At 49.2% G+C, this 24,121-nt stretch overlaps 1 protein-coding gene across 1 annotated transcript in view; it reads right to left on the bottom strand.

Annotated features, from left to right (window-relative positions):
• Positions 1-6,561: 6,561 nt before the first annotated feature.
• MRPS27 (mitochondrial ribosomal protein S27) overlaps positions 6,562-24,121 on the bottom strand; it is a 105,960-nt gene continuing 88,400 nt past the window's right edge. The window contains exons 8-11 of the mRNA XM_075541155.1: positions 18,069-18,171; positions 16,670-16,812; positions 13,110-13,280; positions 6,562-10,828 (exon numbers count right to left, since the gene is read on the bottom strand). Of these exons, the coding sequence (XP_075397270.1) occupies positions 10,589-10,828; positions 13,110-13,280; positions 16,670-16,812; positions 18,069-18,171 (657 nt within the window). The 3' untranslated portion in view covers positions 6,562-10,588. The remainder of the gene's footprint in view (positions 10,829-13,109; positions 13,281-16,669; positions 16,813-18,068; positions 18,172-24,121) is intronic.

The raw sequence follows: 24,121 nt of genomic DNA on the forward strand, positions 1-24,121 counted from the left end.
TTTTTGTGCATGTTATTATCTCCTCGGGTCTGTCTAAACGAGATAGGCTGGATGAACAATCTGGAGGAGAAAACAATGGGACCAACAGTTCCGGGGGGACATGGGAGAGGGAGAGGTGGGGGGAAAGGTAGTGGTGCTAACAAACCCAGGGACAAGGGAACAAGTGGTCCAAATCAGTGGTGAGGAGGGTGTGGAGGCCTGGTAGGGCATGATCAAGGGTAATACAACCAAGAGGAATTGCTGAAACCCTGGTGGGGACTGAGTCTGATAGTGGGACAGGAGGAAAGTCAAGGGAAATAGAAGGAAGAGGTGGGAGGCAAAGGACATTTATAGAGGTCTAGATAAAGACATGTACATATGCAAATATATTTATATATGAGGATGGGGAAATAGATCTATCTGATGTATTTATAGGCTTAGTATTAAGGTAGCAGAAGGACATTGGGCCTCCATTCAAGTACTCCCTCAATGCAAGAATACTTTCTTCTATTAAATTGGCATTCTATGATGCTCACCTTCCTGACACAACTGTTGAAGACAAAGCAGGTGAATAAGCAAATGTGGTGAAGAAAGCTGATGGTGCCCGACTATCAAAAGATAGAGCGTCTGGGGTCTTGAAGGCTTGAAGGTAAACAAGCGGCCATCTAGCTCAGAAGCAACAAAGCCCACATAGAAGAAGCACACCAGCCTGTGTGATCACGAGGTGCTGAAGGGATCAGTTATCAGGCATCAAAGAACAAAAAACCATATCATTGTGTGCTCACCTTCCTCATAAGATTGCTGAAGACAAATGGGTGCATAAGCAAATGTGTCGAAGAAGGCTGATGGTGCCCGGCTATCAGCATCTGGGTTCTGAAAAGCTTGAATGTAAACAAGCAGTCAGTTAGCTCAGAAGCAACAAAAGCCCACATGGAAGAAACACACCAGCCTGTGCGATCATGAGGTGCCGAAGGGATCATGTATCAGGCATCATCAGAATAAAAAAACTTATTATAGTGAATGAAGGGGAAAGTGCAGAGTGGAGACCCAAAGCCCATGTGTAGGCCACTGGACATCCCCTTACAGAAGGGTCTCAGGGAGGAGACGAGCCAGTCAGGGTGCAATGTAGCAACAATGAAAAATACAACTTTCTTCTAGTTCTTAAATGTTTCCCCTCCCCCCGCCCCTACCTATCATGATCCCAATTCTACCTTGCAAGTCTGTCTAAATCAGAGGATGTACACTGGTATAGATAGGAACTGTAAACACAGGGAATCTAGGGCGGATGAGCCCTTCAGGGCCAGTAGTGTGAGTGGAGATACTGGGATTGTAGAGGGTGAGTTGGAAAGAGGGAACCGATTACAAGGATCTACATGTGACCTCCCTGGGGGATGGAGAACAGAAAAGTGGGTGAAGGGAGACGTCGGACAAGGCAAGATATGACAAAACAATAATTTATATATTATCAAGGGTTCATGAGGAAGGGGGCATCAGGGAGGGAGGGGAAAAATGAGAGCCTGATGCCAGGGGCTTAAGTGGAGAGCAAATGTTTTGAGAATGATGAGGCTAATGAATGTACAAATGTGCCTTACACAAGAGATGTGTGTATGGATTGTGATAAGAGTTGTATGAGCCCCAAATAAAACGATTAAAAAAAAAAGTCCAAGACTGACAGTGGCTTCTTAGGGACGCTGCTGGCCCAGTTCCACTCAAAGCAGAGGTCAACTCAGAAGGTGTCGGCACTGTTTACTGGGACCCTGAAGGGCTAATGTAGATTCTCATCAAGGACACAGGACCACCAGGGGGCAGTTAGGAAGAAATTTTGAGAAAACAGAATACTATGTTGTTGAGGAAAAGGCCCGGAAAGGTGCCCAAAGGCTTTCGCCTAGTCACGACTGTGCCCCTGCTCATTCTTCAGGGGTCGTAAGGGCTGTCTCTGACAATCTTGTTGACCAGCCTGCCCCCATCTGCCGTACAGCCCCAATCTCCCGCCTCTAGACGTTCCACCCCCCAAACTCAAAGAACAGTCGAAAGCAGCATGGGGTGAGGCTCTCCAGGATGCCCTGCCTTTCAGGGGACTGGAGCCAGGGCACACACTGACATTCAGCCCCGGCCGGCCCTCCTCTCTTTGGAGAAAGCCTTTCCTGGGTAGTCCCGTTGTATCTCACCTGCTATCTGGAGCAGATTCACTAAGTGTGTTGTTAGGATCCAAGATTATGGGCTCTATAGCCATGAAACATCTTGGGAGTCAAGAAAGCGAATCAAATTCTGTCACTGGGCAGCAGAGCTTCCCGGCACCAGCCAGGGGAGCCGCAGAGGGCATGTCCTTGCAGATGCTTTGGAAAGACCACCACTTGTTTTCCGAAGCACAGCTCAGACCAGGAATCCCTAAGAGGCACATGCAAGCGCAGAGCCTAGGTAATTGTTTTGGTTTAAACAAGGAAACCAGTGGCTACTGGTAGAACTCCAGGGACACGTCGCCATCGTGTGTGGACTTCCCAGTGACCCACACGTGTTGTCACAGCCTGCCGGTAGCTGGCAGCGTCGGACAAGAGGCCAAATCAACGTGAAAAGAAATGGTTATTTTCAATAGAAAAGCTGGCCTTTCCATTTTCTCTGACAGAATTATGTGGAAGAGAACTCTTCCTTCCCCATTTCTAAAACAGAATTGAATTTTATTTTTTTATCGTTTTCCAGATTTTGGAAAGTGTGTCTCCTTAAGGGTTTAATGACACCCACTCAGTCTGCTCCCATGATTCCCTCCAGCGCAGGCTCTGCAGGTCCCTCTCAAGCGCCAGCCCCGGCTCTTGGGCCGCCAGTGAATCTAGAGGGAAAGGCACTCTTCCAAGGGACTCAGACATCTGGCACCACCTTTGCGGTGAAATGAACGAGCCCTGGCCCTGGGTACCCACATCTGGGGAATGCTATTTGAGCCAAGCCCGGGGATCCTGGAGACTCTCTCAACACGAATTTCCCTCAGGCCACCCAAATGTATGGTGAATTTCTTCCTGAAGCTAGGGCCCTGACCTTGCTCGCTGCCCCCAGGCCCAGCTATTCCCGAATCCAGATGCAGCATGAACTAGATCATATGATGGAATTGAGGTCTCTCCTCACAGCCTTAGCACTTCGGGGTTTCCACAATTTCTTCAGCCTCGAAAATAGCGGTTCTTAACCTGTGGGCTGCAACCTCCTTGGGGGTCAAATGACCCTCTCACAGGGGTCGCCCGATTCACAACAGGAGCAAAATGACAGTGATGAGAAGCACTGCTTTAAAACTTTCTTCCAGCCGCTGCTCTTGCCGAGTGCGAATGCAGCAGTCTGGTCCCCTTCTCAGCCTTGCAATGCTCGCCCCCTCCCCTCCCTTACCAGATCCTTCTGAATCAAGCCAGCCTTGCTTCCACACAGGGGGGTCTTACCCTGACTCTGCCAACCGCCAGAGCACATAAGTCATGGTGTGCCCTTTGCCAGGCTGGTGCTCGAGGGAGTCAAGGCCCACCCTCACCCCTGCACCTGGCATGTTCCCATCAGGTAGACAGGAAACGCCTCCCTCTCGGCCAGCACAAGGAATGCCATTTGTGAATGAAGCATGCGCCCCAAGGGTCATCCTCAGATCTCACGTGTGTGATTGTGAGTCTTGCAGTGTCCTGCTCCTGTCCCGTGTGCCCGTTCCTACTCTCAGCACCCCACAGGCCCGCTGGCTGCCTCGGCTGTCCTCTGCACCGAAGCAGACTGCAGGTTGCCCACACAGTGCCTAGTGGGTCTGAACTGCTGGTCTTTCCGCTGAGAGCCGAGTGCTTCATTGCTGCCCAACCAGGGCCCCTTCTGCCTGCCTTCCCACTGCCATCCAGTGCCCCGCAGGGCGGTACAGAACTGCCTTTGTGGGTGTTTCCACGACAGCTGGGAGTAGCAAGCCTCGCCTTGATCTTGAAGAGCAGCTGGTGGTTGCGAGTGGCTGACCTGGCTGTCAGCAGTCCGAGTTGTGACCCTCTAGTCACCAGGGCTCTTTCCAGGTCCCCCATGCCTGACATGGTACACATTTGGGGTTGGCCAGTTCTGTCGTGTAGGCTGCCCTGTGCACTCTAAGAAGCTTTGCAGCACCCCGGGGTCTTCATCCACTAGGGGCTGGCAGCAGGCGCTCACCTGTGACAAGTGCCTCCTGACACTGCCCAAGTGCCCCGAAAGGCGAAACCTCCCCTATTCCGGGCTTCCTCTCGCAGACAGTTCAAGGAGGGGTGGCTTCCTGGCTTCTCTAGTCACAGGAATGGGCTGGGCAGCACCCAGTACACCGAGCAGAGGAAATGGGTGCTAATGGATGAACCCAATCCTTCCCGAAGTGAGCTCTCATCTCACAGCACCATGCCGTCACTGCCACCAACTTTCCTGGCCACCACTTCTCCCGCCTCACATGGCTTCTTGTGTTCCCTCCAACTGATTCCCTGCCGGTCGCCGGTCTCTTTCCCAGGAAAGTAAGATAGACATCTTCAAAGTTTGGCACCGTAGCCTGTAGGCATTGTGCTTGGTCTGCAGGATTCCAGTTAATCTCCAGTTCTGCGAGGGTGACCCTGCACTCATTGCCTTCTCCATGCCTTTGCTTTCTTATATAGAGAGCAGAGTTGTAATGATGAGCTACCTTCTTGTGATTTAAATAACACATGTAAAACATTTACTAGGATGCCTGTCTCCCAGTGAGGATAAACTAGTTTTCCTTAGAGAATAATTATGAGATTATAAAGAAATGATAAGGTTTGAGCCACGGTCTCATCACTTTCTGCTTTGAAGGAGGGGAAGTGGGGATACAGACATGAAACAGATACTACCAACGCCCCCTTTTGTCCCCAGGAACCTCCCACCTGAGGTCCACTTTGGTCCTCAATCCAGAGGTGGGCTTTGACATGGCATCCTGGGTATCTGCTGGGCCACTGACAAGAGAAGGCTGCCAACGGCAAGGTCAGCAGTTAGATACGGCCAGCAGAGGGAAAGAGGAGTTTGCAGTTATTCTCAGAAACCCACAGGGGCAGTTCTAGCTCCCGGGTCCTCTAAGGTTGCTAGGTCGGAACTGACTTGACAGTGAATTTGAGTTTGTTTTTTGAGTGTCTCAGGTATTTGCTGGGAACTGGAGCTCAGTCTGAAAGACTTTCCACGAACCAAGAATGATTCATTCAAGAAGTATTTGAGACTCACGGCGGTGGCTATTGCCTGTGCGGGGCTGGAATTAACCAGACACACTTAGTACCTGTCGTCATGGCATTTAAATCACATCAATATTACTTCTGAATGATTAACTCAGAACCTATAAAGTGGTCAAGAGGGCAGCCCTTTGACATGATCCCTGTGCTTGGGCCCACTAGTTGCAGGGCAGTTGGTAGGAGCCTGGAGGAAAAAGGGACCACCTGAGTGGAGGGCACAACGCTGGCATCAGAGGATAAAGCTCGCAGGACAGTTGGCATGCTGGAGTGGCGAGGCCAGGACCCAGGCCTGGAGAGGCAGCCACCTTGATGGCAATGGAGATGCTGCCTGGCTGTTCCTCTCTCTCTAGCAAGAGGCCCGGCCTGGGACTTGCAGGGCTGCCATCTCTACCCATTGCCACCTCCTACTCTCCCCTCCAGAAAGTGCTTTCATTCCTACCCGCCCCCATCTGCTCCTTGACGCCCAAGGAGACAGCACATTCCTAAAACCGCCCTTCCCATGGAAACGGGGCTCTGTGCTTCCACAGCACAACAGGAGTTGGTTTGGGGTATTTGAAATCGTAGTATGTTTTTCCTTCTCTCTTGCGGTGGTCAAAATAAATTTGCTAGAACTGCAGCAAAGAAAGAAACCAGCACCTAGGATTCTATTTCCAGGGACCAAGAGAAACAAAGACTTTAATACTTACTGAATATTTAATACTTATTTCCGAAGCACAGTCGGTAGCCCTACATCTCTCTGCCCTCCAGCTTTGAAGGCAGGAAACCCAAATGCAAGGCAGGGTACAGGATGTGCGATTGCACCTCACCTGGCCTTCGCCTTCTTCTCCTTACCACCCTGGCAGGGGTGGGGTACAGGCTGAAACAGATTTGGGTGAGTTATTTTAGGTCCATCTAAAATCATTTCCCTTAAAAAAAAACAAACGAAGCCGTTTGATTGAGCTATAGCTCACATACGATGCAATGGTTTAAATATATTCAAAGTCATGCGATCACTACCAATTTTAGAACATTTTCTTCATTCTTATACTCATTATTAGCTCCCCATTTACCCCCAACCTCCCCTGCCATTGCCCTAATCTAGTTACTATCTCAGCAGATTTACCCACCCTGGGTTTCATACAAGCCAAGGCCGAGTGTCCGGAAAGTGGATGAATGCCGATATAAACAAAGCCAACCAAACTCACTGCCACCGAGTCCATTCTGACTCAGTGACTCTGGAGGACAGGGTAGCGCTCCCCAGTGTTTCTCAGGCTGTGGCCCTTTCCTGGAGTCGAAAGCCTCTTCTTTCTCCCTGGGAGCTGGCTGGTTTGGAATCAGTCAGCAGCCCGGCAGCCATAAGCACAACCACTACGCCACCAGGGCTCCTAAGGCCAAGCGTTAGGGAAAGATCTAACACAGCATTTGTTTTCCCTTTTGTTCCATTTCTTTATTTAACCGGGAGTTAATACAGCTATCACATCGTTCCATAGTTCAATCACATGAAGCAGTATGGTACAACTGCTCCCACAATCCGTTTCCGAACATCCTTTTCCTTCTCAGGCTCCTTGACATCGTGCTCCCCCCTCCACCCCTCATTCTACTTGCTGTCCTTATAGGTTCATCCCTCCTGGGTTTCACACCGAAACCCACAAAAACATACCACCCAGCTTCAAGAGGGTGACCCCGAGGACATAACACCCCTGAGATACACCCGAATATGAACAAGCCCAAACACAGAAAATGCTGCAAACCAGATCAGGTCCAATGTACATCAGCCGACAAAGTTTTCACTGTTCAAGTCATGCTTGTCCTTGAACTTCCACACCTGGTCTCCAATGCGCTCCGTTTAGTAACCAATTTTCTCCCATCCCTCGAGCATGGGGGCAGGATCCATTTAAAATTTGTTCTAGTGTTTATTAGTGTGTTTTCTTTTGTATTGAGGTTTTTCTGCATGCGGTTTTGCTTTTTTTCGTTGGGGGAGTGCATGATTTGCTTAAAAACCTTCTGTCTTGATCACACCTTCTGGACAGAAAGCTCTGAGAAGAGGAAGAGTCCCGCTCATGCCCAGAAACAAACAGGTGCGACTAATTAAAACTCAAAGCACGTGATGACTTCCTTCATTAGAACTTTTCCCATCTCGGGGCTTGCTGTGCACTTCCGGTGAACGCCCTCGTCGAAGCCTCTGATGATACCTCTGCGCGGCGTGTGAAGGCGCGTGGTGCCCCGTCTCTCCACTGGCTCCATCGCTGGAGTGCAGGCCCTCGAGGCAGAACGTTCGTGGCCGGCAGCCCTGCCGGCTGGTGTGTGCCCGTGTTCTGCAGCAGGCGCCTCTGCTGGCCTCCACCCGGCGATCAGTGCCAAAGGGCGCCGAGCAGTTAGAGGAGCGAAAGGCCCACTGTAGCTGGTGCCCATGCGGCGATGGGGTCTAGACACCTTACACATGTGTGACTCTAGGGAGGCAAGGGCCAGTAGCCTGAGTGAGAGCAGAACAGAGGGGCACCTGGGACACAACAGGTCTCAGCGAGAATGAAGGAAACATGTAGGACGACATGCTAAGTAACAAAAAAGGCAGACTCACTGGTGAAGACTAGAGGGACACCCGACACTAGGGCCCAAAGGTCCTCTTTGAACTTGGAACTGAAGCCACACTCAGGGGCACTTTCCACCCAAGTAACAGATGGCTTATAAAACAATAGCACCCCTGAATACTGTTCCTGAAAAGAATTCCTTAAAGATGGGGCCAAACGGCCAGGTTTATCCAAAGGCAAAGTGCGATGGTGAGGAGGCAGGGACCCAGAGGAATGCGGACAGAAGAAACGGAGTGGGAAGGATGCTGAGGACACACTGCAAGAAATGGAACCAAGGCCACCACACCAGGTGCAGGAACATGGTCAGATGGGGACCTAATTTGTGGAGTAAACTTGGACCTAAAAAACAAGGAACGATTAATAAGTTAAAGAAAAAACATGACAAAAAGGCGTGCTGTTTGGAAAGGAAGAGTTAGTTTACAGATTTGGAAGCAATTGGTTGCGACGCTGCAAGATGGAAGGGGGAGTCCTGGACCAGGCCGGTGGATCCGGAATCAATGCTACAAAGGACGAGTCCCATCAAGAACAGCCCAGGACGCTTATCCCTTGGAAGTAGGAGATGCGGAGACTGAGGTGTGCAATACAGCTGGCACATTCGTGACAGTACGAAGTGGGCCTTGGCTCACGGTTCTGGAGAACGAGCCTGGGCTTTAAGCGGAAAAGAATAGAGTTGGAAAGAATCACCATACCTTTGTAGAGGCATTTGCCAGTCTACCGCACCAACACTCAGAAGCCAATGGCCCGCTCCGGTGTTAGAAAGGGCAGTGGCACTGGGTGGGGGAGTAGGAGGGCACATGTGGAAAGAATGCCAGGAAGCAGGCACCCGGCCATTCTTCCTGGGACAGTGGCACAGCGGCGTTTAGGGGGAAGGGAAGACGACCAGGACAGATGGCTGAAAGGTTAAGCAGACTGTAGGTGGCAGAAAGGCGTCCCTCGGTCGGAATACACGGTGCGGTTGGCGGGTCACAGTCACTGAGCAGCTCCGTTTCCGAGAAGACTACAGCCAAGAGCACCCTGTGCAGTGCAGCTCTGCTCCAACGAGAGGGGCCGTGACCAGAAACGGGCTGGTTCCAAAGCAGCAGGTCCCACACAGCTGCCGTCAGTGAACCAGAGCAGCCAAACGGCTGGCTGTGACCCTCTACGTCACAGTGCTCAGGGGTCCTAGACGTCGGATACTGACTGGAGTTGCATGTGGCAGCCACTTCCTGGGTGCGGCCAACAATGAACCTCTTCAATGACTCGCTTGAAGGCCGGAGGCTTGTGCTGACCGAGGTGCCTCAGCAGACAGGCCTGGTGATCTGACTCTAAAAGGTCACAGCCTCGAAACCCCTTGGAGCTATACTCTGCACGCATAGGTCACGCATAATGATGTGCAGGGAGACGGCCGCCGAGCATCAGTGTAATTTCTTGTCCATAAGATGGAGTGAATAGTGCCTTCCTCAGGGGAAGAGGAGGCTGAGAGGTCACGGCTCAAAATCATCTGAACAATATATTCCCCCTCACCAGTTCCCGTCCCCAAATATCAGGCTCACATCCACAAGGCCTTACAGCGTTTATTTCCACAGGTTCTTGAAAGCCCATCCACGAATCAAGATACGGCGACGTATCTAAAGGCAAGACCCCTTACCCCTCCCTCAAAGAGGAGACACTTGAGGAAGGAATTTCCACCTCCCTGTAGTTTTGTAATTATCTAAGTTTCCACTTCCTGCCCCATCCCACCTTGCCTCTCCCCTGACATCCCTAACAAAGACCTGTCTTCAAATTGTGTGTGGCTCTCTGAGCTCCCCGAGACCAGGGTTTCCGGAAAGACATCAGCCCAACTTCATGGGGAAGCTACGACAGGTGGCTTCCTTTACAGCTGAGGCTAGCTTTCTTCCCCCGCAGACCTTACATTTGAACCAGGGCACTCTGGTCCTCGATCTGAAACCAAGTGGGCTCCTGGCCTGTGTGCTTGTCTATCTGTGTGGTGTGTTGCAGCACAGCTGGTCTGGAAGGGCAAGCACAGTGGAAGCGAGACAGCTCCCTGGGGAGGAGACTGGGGTACAAGGTCTCATACATGCATGTCACCAGGGCTGAAGAGTTCAGAGCATTCAAATGTCTGGGCCTGAGACTGACACTTCAGTCTCACAGTTACTCCCGCTACCCAGGCTAGGTAGTAGGGATTTCTGTTCATTTCTTTCTTCTTTTTTCTTCCCTAAGCCTAACCCTGGGGCTTCTGATGTTCAAGATGGAACCCATTACCAGGAAATCTACCGTGGGAGTCCCACGTCCCCTGAAGGACTCTGATGGAAGCTCTACTTCAACCGGGAGTCACAGGCACCTGGATGGGCAGTCGCTGTGATGACTCCCTCAGACTTAGCTTGAAAGGCCTCCAAAAATCACAATATCATGTGTGCTGAGCAGCTCTTGATGACACTCCACAGAGGGGTCAGGAAGCCCATCTGCTTTCTGCTTGAGAGCGTCTCCCTGCAGGTGTGCTGTCCCACCAGCACCATGTAGAGCAGTGGTTCCCAGCCTTCCTCGTGCCTCGACCCTTTCATACAGTTCCTCATGTTGTGGTGACCCCCCAATCATAGCAGTATTTTCATTGCTACTTCCTAACTGGAATTTTGCTACTGTTATGAATTGGGCGACTTCTGTGATAGGGCCGTTCGACACCCAGAGGGGTTGTAACCCACAGGTTGAGAACCGCTGATGTATAGCATCCTGGCTTGGCTACCATGTGTGGCCCATTTAAGAAAGTGAAGACAGTTGGAGGGAGCCTGGGCCGCCTGAATCCTATGATGGGGGCTAGTGCAGGTCTTGGGGGAAGGACTGGTGCCCTGGGCTGGGGCGGGGACAGGGGGTTGCAGGGAGTTAGACAGCAGCCTTTGCTGCTGCCCGTGCCTGCTGCTCCTGTTTTGCTTTCTCCCTGTTTTCTTGTTCCCTCTGAATCAACTGCGCTAGGTCCAGATGCCACTGCTGCAGCTTCTGCTCATAGTTGGCCATGTCTTCTGCTTCACAGGCGGGCAGCTTGTCGTGGATGAGCTGCGTGGTCAGCGTCAACAGGCTTTCTGACTCCACTTTGTCCAGAGCCTGGAGCTTAGCATGCAAGGCCTGCGGGGTGGAGAGGAAACACAACCAAACAACAGGAAAAATGGGCAGCAGGTGGGAGAAGACTAGACAGAGGCAAAGAGAAGAGGGTACGTCACTTGCAAAACATCCCTGCAGGCTACTCGTAGGACAAGGTGCTTCGTGGGGAATGTCAGGCTGCCTCAGCTTCAGGCATCACTTTTACAGTGATGCATCTGTGCCCTCGGCACCGGGATCCCCAGAAGTCAACGGCACAGCATATGCTCGTGACTGCCCGTGTGGGTTCTTGTTATAAGTCTCGAGAGCAGTGGAGTCTAGCAAAGCCATGCTCCCACCTGGACCCACCCCCAAGCCAAGCGGCGACCACCAAGAACAAAGAATTCTACATGTGAACAGAATGGAGCTGCACCGATAAACAGGCGCCCATCCACAGCGTTTCCATTTTGCATAACCGAGATAAACGTTGGCCCGACGCGGGCGCCTTTCAACAGATGGAAATCATTTCAAGGATTTCTTACTAATGGCATGCTAAACAGCTCCCAGGAGTGCCTGCGCTGCTATAAGCTTCCACCTGCTGTGTCCCATGGCAGGTCAGCTTTTACATACTAACTGCTTATAGCTACATCTGAAATGGCAGCTTGGTTTGGTTGGTATTGTGTTTCTGGGGAGGAAAGTATTAAAAACATTAATCTACTTAAGTGCTTCAAGATGGAAATCAAGAGAGAGAGAGAGAGAGAGAGAGAGAGAGAGAGAGAGAGAGAGAGAGAGAGAGCGAGCTATTTCTGGCCTCAGCTGTAGCTTCTATTATGCATGCCTGTGTTCCCCAAACAAATGCAATTAATAGGCATAAATGATGAGGCCTGCTGCTGAAACGGGGGTGGGGTATGTGCAGGGCCCGGGGAATGCCCAGAGGCCGACTGTGAAGGTCAGGCATGTGGCAATGAACCCTGAAGAGGCAGTGCCTTTCAAGGAACCAGCAGGCCCCCAGAAAGGAAAGGATTTCTTCTGGACCCTGCTCTTCACAGGGGTTGAGACCGAGCGACAGTTTGGGGCATCAAAATAAGCCTCTCCTTGGTCAGCAAACTCTGCTCCAAACCCAATGTCTGACTGTGGGCTGGTGTATCTCAGCCTCAGGGTCTTGTCACATGAGAAGAAGCACTTCTACCGCCAAGAGCTTTTGCGAAGTTAAGTGGAAAACACAATTTCTCTCTCTCTCTCTCTCTCCCTTTGATTTTCATAAAAATGCATTTGTGGAAGAGTGCGGGCTGACACTTAGTGCAGGCACAGATTCGCACTCCCAGAGATGCAATATGCAGGCCACCCGAGAGAGAGGGCACAACTTCTCCGAGCGGCATGGCAGCCCTGAGTCCTTTTCTCTTTGTGAGCCCTTCCAAAACCGATTGGCAACGTTAAGAGAAAAAGGCGGCTCCGCAAATTCCCCATCAAACTCTCTTGTCAACTCTTGGCAGATTGTGGAAAAACAGCTTAACCTCTCGCCGTTTCACATGACGTGTGGAGAGAAGGAACAGAAGAAACAGCTGCCAAAAAGTACCAGAGGGGCCCCCTATAAAATGAAGGAATCCACTTCCTACAGCTAATTCACGATCATCTCAGAAACAGGTAAAGAGAATAATCTAGAAAGGCTACACATTTTGGTCTCAAAATGACTCAACGGGTCACTGGCCTGGGTAGGAAGATTTTCTGCCACACAGGCAGCTTATTTTTTCTGTCTGCACTACTTAGACCCAAAATAAGCAAGAAACAAGTTGGGAAGGTAAGCACTGAGCATGGCTCCACTCTCCTCTCTCAAGCGGTGCATTTAGGAACGTGTAGATGAACACTGCCCAAGGCACTTGAGTGCTGAGAGCCGTTGTCTGGAAAGAACCAGCACAGACACAGTTCCATCTTTCATCCTCGTGGCCCAGGCAACACTACAAAGCTGGGCAAGAGAGGGAAAAAGGATGCCTGCACATTCTCTCGATCGTGCAAATGTGCCGTCAGGGAGAGTGCGTGGTACCTTCTACCCTGGGCTGGACTCGGCTTTCAATCAGGCACAGTCAGGGATGAGCGGGTAATGACACGCTGCCTTACTGAACAAAACTGTGACCGATTAGCTCAAGTGCAAAAGGAGCATAAAAATTCCATTTGTTTCTTGGAAGACCACTTCCTGTGTGAAGCAATAAAAATGTAATTCTTGATGTCGGATTTTAATGTCCCCATGGGGGCTGCCTGACTGTCACCACGAGGAGGGTGCAGTGTGGCAGATGCCCAGCTGAGGCACACTCTCAGCTCTGCTCCGACTCACCTTGAACTGGGCCAGGTACTGGGGCAGCCTAGACTGCTCCGTCTCCTCAATGTCGAGATGCTCCTGCAGGTTGTCAGCTCCCTGGGGGCCTTCCCCTCCCTGGGACTGTTCCTCGGGAGGCCCCTCGGCTGGAGAAGTCAGTACCTTCAGCACCACGTCCAGCACATCGAGCTGAGGGGCAGAAAGGGGTCGGGGCCTCATCAGCCATGGCCTTGGAAGCACAATGGGGAGAGAGGCTGAACAGAGAAGGTGGGAGAAAGGGAAGAGTTCCCTTGTAAAATGACAGGAGATAGAAACGGTCACCTGCGTCACATGAGAACCCCCGTGTCAGGCGGCACGGAGAAGTGAGTGCGACAGCAAACGGTGCAGAGCTCCTGGTGTGTGTGCATCAGTGCCCTGCACTTGATTTCACAGCGGGACAACCAGGGGGAATCCAAGGATGAAGCTGGAAGGGAACCGAAGTCCTTCCTCCTCCTAGCTTGCTTTCTTCCTCGGTCAGTCTGGGGCTGCAACCAGGGGGAAGACACCCCTCCTCACCCCCCCTGCAGGGATGGCACCCAACACAGCGCTGTTGTGTACACTCAAAACAGGCTGAGAGCCTCCCTCAGAGATGCTTCCATGTGTAGGGCAGCTACAGATTAGTTGCATAACAAGGTGCACACAGGAGCTTCATTTTAAGGAGGTGATTTCTGTGACTCAGAGATGAAGTACATTATAAACGAGGGCTTATTTTGGTTTCGTGGCTTCCTCCTCCACTTTCACTTTAAGGTCTATGCCCTCCTCCCCACCCCGAGGCAGGCAGAAACAACATCTGGGCCTGAATAAACATTAGTGTGGACACTGATTAACTCTGCATTAGAACAAGAATCAGAGAATATCCCAAGGCCCTTAATACCATCAATGCAGGGTACCTAAACCCAACCTAGCCAGTTCTTGCCAACACAGTTTTTTGCATTCCTATTACATCAGAACACAGTGTACACATCAGCTCAGGATGGAAGGGGTATTTTCTCAGGCACTCCTCACTTAGCGACCTGGGTAGGTCCCAAAGACCAGGTTCTATGTGGAGATTGGTGTCACACAAAAATGGAAGCTGATCACATCAGGTCACAAATTGGAGGATGAGCAAGCCCTTTATGTGAGTGCCAAATTAGATCATTGTACAATTGCCAGATTTCTGAGAATCATGGGCCAGTCACATTGAGACCTAACCTAAACTATCACAGCCAGTGTTAGTGTACAAAACAGCTGAGTTGGACAGAACTTTTGAGGCTGCTGCTGTATTAGTTTGTGTTTGCGATCACTAGCTATGGTCAGTCAAGCAAAACCACCTGCATATACATTTAGAAACATGCCCTGTAAAGAACTTAAGGGTCACGAGATAGTGGTGTGAGGCACCAAATTAGAAGCATCTCACAATGCCCTTAATTAAACCCCATTAGGCGTCCTACACCTTTCTCGTCATTTGTTCCCTTGTCTCTGGGTTGGTTCCCCCCACTCCCTTCCTTTTTCCCTTCCACCTCCCTTTCTCCCGTATCCCCCCAGAACCATTAGTCCTGTTCTTTTCATCTCTGAATTATTTATCCTGCCTATCTTATCTAGATAGACTTACAGATACATTAATAAGTGCAAAATCCTGGCAAAGCCAAATAAAACAACAAAGGAAGTCAAGGCCAACAAAACAACAACAAAAAGAAAGTCACTGACAAAAATGGAAAGGCCTATACGTAGCTCAAGGTCTGTTTGTTGGCCTTTTGAGTGTTTTCCAGTCGAGTCTGATTGTGCACAATTCCCATACTGTGTCTCCAGTATTGTAGCAGGGAGAAATTATTAAACTTGAATGAAGGCCAAACATGATGGTGGGACAAGAGGAAAGTAAAAGAAATAGAGGAAAGAACCTGGATGCAAAGGACATGTATAGAGGCCTAAATACAGGCATGTCCAAATGTAAAAAAAAAAAAAATATATATATACATATATATATATATAAATAAAATGAGAGGGTTATATTTCTATAACCCCCTCTCAGGGGGACAAAGAACAGAAAAGTGGGTGAGGGGGGTGATGGAGGACAATGTATGATATGAAAATAATCTATAACTTATCAAGGGTTCATGAGGGAGGAGAAGAAATGGGGAGCTGATATCAGGGGCTCAAGTGGGAAGAGAATGCTTTGAAAATGATGATGGCAGCATAGGTGCAAATGTGCTCGACACACTGGATGAATGTATGAATTGTGACGAGATGTTAAGAGCTCCCAATAAAAGTATTTTAAAAAAAAAGCATCTCACAAATGAAATGAAAGCCAGTGATTGGGGTCAAGACAAGAGATTAACAGTCAACCTTCACAAACGAAACAAAAGGACCAACATCCTTCTAGGTCTTGCTCTGGCTAGAAGAGCTGCTGGGAGGGGAGCAGATCCAACGGCTCCCTGTGGGGTTCGAGAAGCCTGTAATCTGTCTCTGAACGTCCCGGTGCCAAGAGCCAACAGTGGGATGGTGGGAGGGCACTGTCTTTGTCCAGGGCAAGTTTGGAAGGCACATCAGACCGGGCAGGTGCGGAGGGACATTTCTTAATTTGGCTCTCCTACCAAAGTCTCCATAACTCCCATCAAATGACTAGATGGGACTATGCAAACTGAGCATATGTAACTCTGAAAGAGGGGACTGGTCTGTTGTGGTGACCACTCCCCCTTCTCCCAGGCGATCAGGATGAATCAAGAGCAGCTCCAGAGCTCTGTATGAAGTAGCGAGGCCAAGGCCTGAGGCTATGAGAAAGAGACAGGCCGGTTTCCTTGGAAGGCAGAGGACCATGTGTCTGAGGACCAGAGAGAGGCTTGGTTGTTGGCTAAGAAGAGGTGTTGCTATGGACCAATGACTATATCCTTACTGTTTACTGATCTTGACTTGTGGTCACCTGTTGGACTTCCCAAACAAACCCCCTTAACTGTGAGTCACAGCCAGCATGGATGCAGTGCTGTAGGATGAACAGGTGGGGTGAGAACCAGTAAAGAAGGATGGAGTTAGGAGGCATGTCTGACCCCTGCCTCATGGCACCAGAGAAGCCAGCGGTCAGAAATTCTCCTCCCCGCTGTCCCCCCATGTACTGCAACAATGAACAAAGAGAAAACAAGACTGTACCACTTCCAGTCCCCAGGCTCGCTTCTTGAAGGCTTTGGGGGGAGAGGGAAGAGCCAGAAAATACTTGGTAGTGAATCAAGACTATATGAAGATAGAGGGTGCCACTAAGTACCAAACATGAAATGCTACCCACTTTTGAGCTCTCCCTTGGCAAAGTTTTCAGAACAAAGGAGAGTGGGTGGGCAGGATTTGGTTGAATTCGGCCTGAATTTCAGGGGTCTCTTGGAACAATGAACTGTAGAACCAAGATGAACCTGATTTTGGCTGCTTTTTGGTAACACTGACTTTTCTGTGGTTCTCCTTTCCTTTCCAAGGTGTAGAAATACGTAGTCTATTGAATTAAAGGATGTAAGGAGCAGGGGAAAAAATAGCTCTGATGGAGAACAGGGGAGGGCTAATCCCACTGAAGTGGAACTTACCGCTTCTCGACAGAGTTTCACATGTCCCGGTGCAGAAGCTGCTGTCTCCATCACCTGCAGGGCTCTGCGGAGGTACCCAGGTTCCCACAGCAGAGGCATGTTGTGGTACACGGCCCGCAGCCCTCGACGCAGCTCCACCTTCCCTGTGGTCAAACAACATCATCAAAGACAGCACCCTCATCGTGAACATGGGCACTGGCTGCCTGGCAGCTCTAGAAACAGAGAAGGGCCATTTCCCACCTGAACCAAGACAAGAGCCTCAGCCCATCTAAGGGGTGGGTGAAATTTCAGACTGCCCATGATGCATGTGGCAAAATGAACTGTGTACATTTTTAATACAGGTTGTCCCTTTTCCTTCTCTCTTACTTGGGCAGATCGAGACCACCAGTGAGGATGTGGGAATCGTTGGGCTGAGGGAGTTTTAAAGAAGTTGAAATCTGTCTCTCGATAGGAATACCCTTAATAAAAAATGGAATGACTGAAACACTTTTTGTTACAAGAATAAAGTCTTCCCAGAAACAAACAAACAAACAGACCCCAAGTTTTTCTCCAACGGACATCTTGTCAGCACTAACAGCTGTCCAGCATGCTTTCAGAGGGCTCTCAGACATCCAACCTACTGTCCTTAAGGGACGGTGGGGCCGGGCATCACCTTCCTGATTTCCCCCTTTGGAGTTCTTAAATCATTAAATACTTAGCATCATTTTGGACCCTCTCAGTATGGCACACCAGCGCGTGGCAGCTGCAGATGCCGCACCAGGCAGCAGGGTCCTTAGGTGGGGGATGGGCCCTGAAGCACACGACCAGACCAGGGCGAGCTGTGGGAGCGCTCAGGGACTTGGGGCTGGATGGCAGTCACACGCTGAGTAGCTGCTGCCGTCAGGGCGTGGACGAGGTGAGACCGGCTCCTCCTCCTCTTCAGTAGTGAATACGGTGAATAACGAAGCACACTTCCCTAGCCTGACAGCTTTTAGACAACCAGGCCGCACAAGGGCCCTGAAGGGTAACCTGACATGGTTACCACTGGCAGACATGGCAAATAAGGGAAAAGTGATTTTTAACCAGAGCGGTCACATTTAGCTAGTCTGATAGACTCTGAAGTCCTTCTCTGAGTCAGTGTGCATCAATGCCAGCATCCAAGAATGCCATGCTACACTTTGTCGGCGGAGATCAACTTTCAGAGCTATCACGGGCAGAATTTCTGGGAAACAGGCAAAGCGCTGCCATGCTCGGGCACGAGCAGGGCTTCCTCCCGTCACTGTCAGCGGGTGCCCAGGCCTGTTTTTAACGAAGGCAGCGTTGACATTTTACGAGCAAAAGTGAAACCATGTTAGAATTTTACTGTGAAGCAAAGGAAAGGCCCAGTTCTGTGGAGGAGAGGAGAGGCCACGCAGCTTACCCAGCAGTGCGCAGCCGTATAGCTGGGAGCTCAAACCCACGGAGTTCTCCTGCTGCAGGCCTGGGAGGAGCAGCGACGCCCCGAAGTTCCTCTCCTCTTCCCACTGCACACGGCACACCAGGTCAGGAGCCAGGCACGCAATGGATGGGGTGGGCCAAAATGAAGTTTTCATGACACAGAGGAATATAACACATCAATCAGCAAAATATCTCAATTTCTGCATATAAATGATATTGAAGTTTCAATAAAAACCGAGAAAAGCAGGGCCTTCTATGCTAACAGATTTCTGAGAGGTGAAGTTGGAAGTGGTTTGGGTCCTCATATTTTGGAAACTGTTTGCAATCAGTGATTGTACACTCAGGAGTGATGGCCCAGCCCTTAGGGACAGGCAGCAGTGGTCCCACAGCCACTGGAGATCACGCTTTAGAATGCCAACTAATTCAGCCATGGCAAGACACTTCTTTACTAGGGTTAAAATAAATACCACTATTAAGGTGCTTTTAGAAAGCTTTATAGCTCTCACAACAAATTAGACAATCAGAAACACTTACTGATAGTTTCTTTCAACCCAGGACACACACCTGCATTTCAATAAAATTGAAGCCTTTTGAGAAATGGGGTGAGGTGGAGTGGGGAGGTGGCAAGACACCAGCATTGCTAAGGCCGTTGCTGAGTAGTTAACAGCTGTGGCCCAGGGAGCAGCTGTGCACACAGGGAGTGCTGGCAATTCCCCAGGCAACACCTTGCTGGCGCCATCTGAGTCCATGCAGGCCAGCACGGGAGCACAAGCCCCAGGCCGCCCTGCTCTGTTCTCTGCACACAGAGGTTAGGGCTGAAGCTGGGGATGAATGGGGCTACTGGTTCCAATTGTAGCCAGGTGGGAAGGCTTCCCATGTGTTAATAGGCACCCAAACCTCTTTACTATGAGTGGCTTTTGTACAAGGCAAGTGTAATTTCTTCAGGTTTTTCTAAACCTTTGAACAAAGCAAAGGCCTTGGGAGGAAAACAAAGCCTCCCCAGGCACTGCTGTGCACAGCTCGCAAGTGAGCTGTAATAAAGGCCTCCATCCTTCCTCACTTTCAAAAGCCAGCGACTCTAGTCCAGGGAGGTCTGCATGGAAAGTGAAGTTAGAGAATGTGTGTGTGTGTGTGTGTGTGTGTGTGTGTGTTGGGGGAGGGCAGCATTAAGAGAAAAACATGGCCTTTAGTATCAAGATGTAACAGGAGCTGAAAGAAAAAGGAGAGAGAGCACACCAAGAGACAGATGTCTTTGATGGGCTAGGGACTGGGGGAGGAAGGCGGTGATGGTGAGTGGGATGGCAACAGTTCCACAGCAATTTTAAAAAATGGAGGAAAACACGCAAACAAACAGGGAAGTCTGAGAATACAGCAATCATTGTAGCTTATTTGTCAGATTATTTAAGTGTTCGTGTAAGTATTTGGTAAGCAACAAACACACAAACCAACCAACCAAACTCACTGCCATTTAATCAATCCCAGATCCAGCAACCTGACAGGACAGAACAGAGCCGCCCCACTGGATTTCTGAAGAGGCCGTGGTGGCGCAGGGTAAAGTTGGCCCACGAACCGCAAGCTAACTGCATGTTCAAATCCACCAGCCATTCTCCGGGGGAAAGGCGAGGCTGTCTTCTCCTAGACGGACGGATCAGCAGCCTTGGGCACTGCCCTTTCAGGGAGCCTGTTGCAGCCTCTGTGCTAAGGGCCTCTTCTCCACCCTTCACTCACCATCACACAGTATCGCGGACTGAAGCAGGTGTTGATTCAGCCGTATCCTCCACGTCTCACCACTTGAGGCTTTAGATTTCCCCACAGCAAACTCTCATTGTCCAACTCGCCCTCCTCCATTCCCCTTCACAGCCACACCTCTCAAGAAAGCTGTCTGTAGTCACTGTCTCCACTACTGCACCTCGAACTCATGCCATAATCTACTCCAAATTGGCGCGCTCTATAGAAAATTGCCATTACTCGAGGGAAACAAAGGTTATAATTTGGTGCCTCTAATTTCCATGTCAACAAAATATTGACGGAAGCAGCAAAAGAGAAGGAAGAGAGTGACTGTACTAAAAAGAAGTGGTCACCACTCAGGTTCAGGAGGCAGCCTAAGACTACAGAGGGATGGTCCTGAAGGAGGAAGTCCAAGCTGCACTGAAGGCATCAGCCAAAAACAAGGCTCCAGGAATTGTTGGAATGCCAACTGAAACGCTTCAACAAGCTGACAAGGCACTTACTCGCTTGTGTCAAGAAATTTGGGAGACCAGTAACCTACGGAAAGAGAACCATGTTAGTGCTCATTTCAAAAGGTGAGTCAGTAGAAGGCAGAAATTAATGAACAATACTATTGATATCACAGTAAGTAAAATTCTGCTGAAGATAAGCAGCCGCAGCAGTACACTGACAAGGAGCTGCCAGCAATTTAAGCCACACTCAGAAGGACATGGAATGAGGGATTGTCATTGCTGTTGTCAGAAAGATGTATAATTGTGATTTACTGACTATGCCAAGGCACTCGACTGTGGATCCTATCAAACTGCAGATAACACTGAACATAATGGGAATTCCAGATCACTTCACTGTGCTCAAGTAGAACCTGTACACAGACCAAAAGGCAGTCTTTTGAACAAAAGTGGACACTGAGTGGTTTAAAATCAGAGTCCTATGCCTTCACCATCCTTACTCAATCTGTAATGTATACTGAGCAGGCAATATGAGAAGCTGGTCTATATACAAATGGAAGTGCAATCAGGACTTTGGGAAGGCTCATTAATAACCTTTACCATTTGGATGACACAACTTTGCTTGTTGAAAGCAAGGGGGACTTGAGGCACTTGCTGATGAAAATCAGACTGTAGCCTTCAGTGTGGATTGCAACTCAGTGTAAAGAAAACCCAAATCCTTACAACCAGACCAACAGACAATATCAAGATAAACAGAGAAAAGACTGAAGTTGTCAAGGATTGTGTTTTACTTGGACCTCATTCAATACTCATGGAATCAGCAGTCAAGAACCCACAGTACATACTGCAGTGACAAGCTGCTGTACAAGACGTCTTTACCATGTTAAATAGCACAGATGACCGTCAACTGCCTCTTATGTAGGTGAAAGCTGTAAAATGATTCAGGAAAAGAACCGATGCATTTGAATTATGATGTAGGTGAAGAATAGTACAAGCACCATGACTGTGCTGAAAGAAGTACAGCCAGAATGCTCCTTAGAAGGGAGGTGGCAAGGTTTCACCTGATGTTCTTCGGATATGTTACCTACAAGGAGAGACCAGTCCTGGGAAAAGGACATTAGGCTCGGAAAGGAAGGTGGTCAGCGGAAAAGAGGAGAACACTCAATGAGATGGACTGACACAGGGGCAGGCCTGGGCCGTACTTTGTTCTGGGGTACCTAGAGAGGGTTGCTACGAGTTAGAGCTGATCGGACAGCAGCAAATCCACTGCCACTAAAGCCAGTAAGCCTTTTTCAAGTCCCCATCACCTCTCTCTTTTAGGAAGCATTTTACATCACACTCTTTCTTCCCTGTTTATGTTGTCCAAAGTCTGGGTTTTTCTTCCGATTGCTCTCTGGCTCATTTGTAGGTGTGTATACATGAATGCATGAAGTAAATTCCCCAAATAAAATCTCCGGCCCAGGTTTCCCCATTAAACTTCCAATTTTCCTCTTGACATCTTTTTGACTGTCTCAGATGTATCTAAAAATGTAATATAAACAGAGCCAAATGAATCATTTTCTTCACAAAACTTGATCTTTTTCAGAGTTCCCTTTACAAAGCAGGGAACCTCTTCCACCAGGATCCATGAGTCCAAAGCTGAAAGCGTTTGACTACTTCTCTGCTTTCGCCCAACTTAGCATATCATGCTACTTGCCTCCCAACTATGTCCACCAGGTACTCTATGAGCGCCCAGGCGACCTCCGCCCGTCCGTTGCTTAGTTGTCCCTCACAGGACCCAAGCGGTCTAGCCACCCTCATTCTGGTGCCACTTCAGTCTCTGTGTGTGCTGCAGCCAAAGATCTCCTGAAAACACGAATCTGATCCTGTGACCCTCTCTCTTGTCCACAGCTTCCATTTTTAGGATGAAGACAAAAAGACACAGGATGGCCTACGTCCTCCAACCTCATTTCACCCAGGCCTTCTCTTTCTTGCTTCTGGTTACCTTCCTTCAGCCCCTTTGACGTCCCCATGTTCTCTCTGCCACCGGGCATTTGCAGGAGCGGCTTCTTTGGGATTATACTTCTGTTTCTCAGCCAGTTGATTCCTAGTCATCCTTCAAATACCCAAGAATTTTTTTTTTCTTAACCTATCTGACTAGGTTTAAAATACAAATAAAAAAAATCGTTCTTCAATGTAGGTTTTTCATAGACCTTTTGATAGCACTCATGTGATTTATAATTTTATACTGCACAGATAGGTCCATTTCAATGCCTGTTGTAATTGGTTCTGACATGAGGCAATTATCTCACTCCCCCCTTCTCATTATTATTGCCTTTTAATATCAGTTTCTTTATAAATCTGATTTTCATTGTCTGTGAGGGATAGAATCAATGCACATAAAGTTACAAATATATTTTAATACACACAAATGTATTTCTAATGACAAGATGTATCAAACACACAAATAAACAGACAAAAAACCCATATGGCCTTTTTATGAAGATGGTGCTGCAGGCGAAGAAGGAAGCTGCTGCCTCTCCCAAAGCAAAGGCTTTAAAAACCAAGAAGGCCATGCTGAAGGATGTCCACAGCCACACAGAAAAAAGATGCTCGTGGCACCATCTTCTGGTGGCCCAAGACCTTGAGATTAAAGAGCGCCCCCCTCAGAAGAAACAATCTAGACCATTATGCCCTCATCAAGTTCCCTTTGACCAGAGTCTGCCATGAACAAGATAGAAGACAACAACACACTTGTGTTCATTGTGAATGTCAAAGTCAACAAGCACCAGATCAGACAGGATGCAAAGATGCTCTATGACATTGATGTGACCAAGGTCAACACCTTGATCAGGCCTGACGGTGAGCAGAAGGCATATGTTCGACTGGCTCCTGACTATGACGCTTTAGATGTTGTCAACAAAATTGGAATCATCTAAACTGAGCCCAGCTGGCTAATGCTAAATATAAACTTTTTAAATACATTTTTTCCCTTTGCTTTGTTAGTTTTAAAGTGTACTTTCTGCTAAGATTCTAAGCAGGAAACGTTCTAGCATATACTTGCTTACCATTGTGCAAATAGTACCTGGTGATATACAGGCTGTAGCAGTGTTCAATAAATACTTATTGCTTTACTGATTATGAACTGTAACATTGCCTGTGACACTCATCTTTGAAGGCAAAACACAACATGCATTCTTTAGAATGTGGGTTACGACTAGAGGTTTCAATGTTACATTTGATGCTAAAAGCAGAGACAGTAGAAATACCTGGCTTTGCCACCCCACCAGGTGACATCTCTGTGTCTCCCTGTCTTGTCTCGACACAGCTGCTTTGAGGATTAAATATATAAATATACTTAATGCAACAAGAATAGGGTCTGAAATACAAGATGAGTCCACTGAGGTACGTCCAATCAACACAGTGGGGACAGAAGAAAACTAATGAATACATCATTTATGAGTTGAGGGACAGGCACGCAGGCAGGGGACAGACCAAGCCCAATGTTGCATACAGCTTATCAACATAAAGAAGGGGAAAAGAGGGGCGGGGCGGGGAGGGGGTGGGAAGAGAAGAAAAACAAGGGGGTGTGGGTAGAGATGAAGGCATTGATGGGGATGGAGGGAACAGGGCACTAATGCACCATGGGGAGGGTAGTATTTATGTCTTCACAGGAAAGGGAGACAGGGACCAGACCTCAATGTGGTGCCCCAAGCCTTGAGGGCAACATACCGCCTCGAAACAGTGAACTAATAGAGAGGCCAGAGGGGCTAGCCCCTATCCTAGCCATGTCGACCCCTCCCTTCCCCGGAAGAATGCACCACAGAGAGTAGCACTGAAGACACAGCCTGGGGGGGGGGGGGAGAGAGAGAGAGAGAGA

The sequence above is a fragment of the Tenrec ecaudatus genome, chromosome 2 (genome assembly GCF_050624435.1).
Source record: "Tenrec ecaudatus isolate mTenEca1 chromosome 2, mTenEca1.hap1, whole genome shotgun sequence".
Classification (NCBI taxonomy): domain Eukaryota; kingdom Metazoa; phylum Chordata; class Mammalia; order Afrosoricida; family Tenrecidae; genus Tenrec; species Tenrec ecaudatus.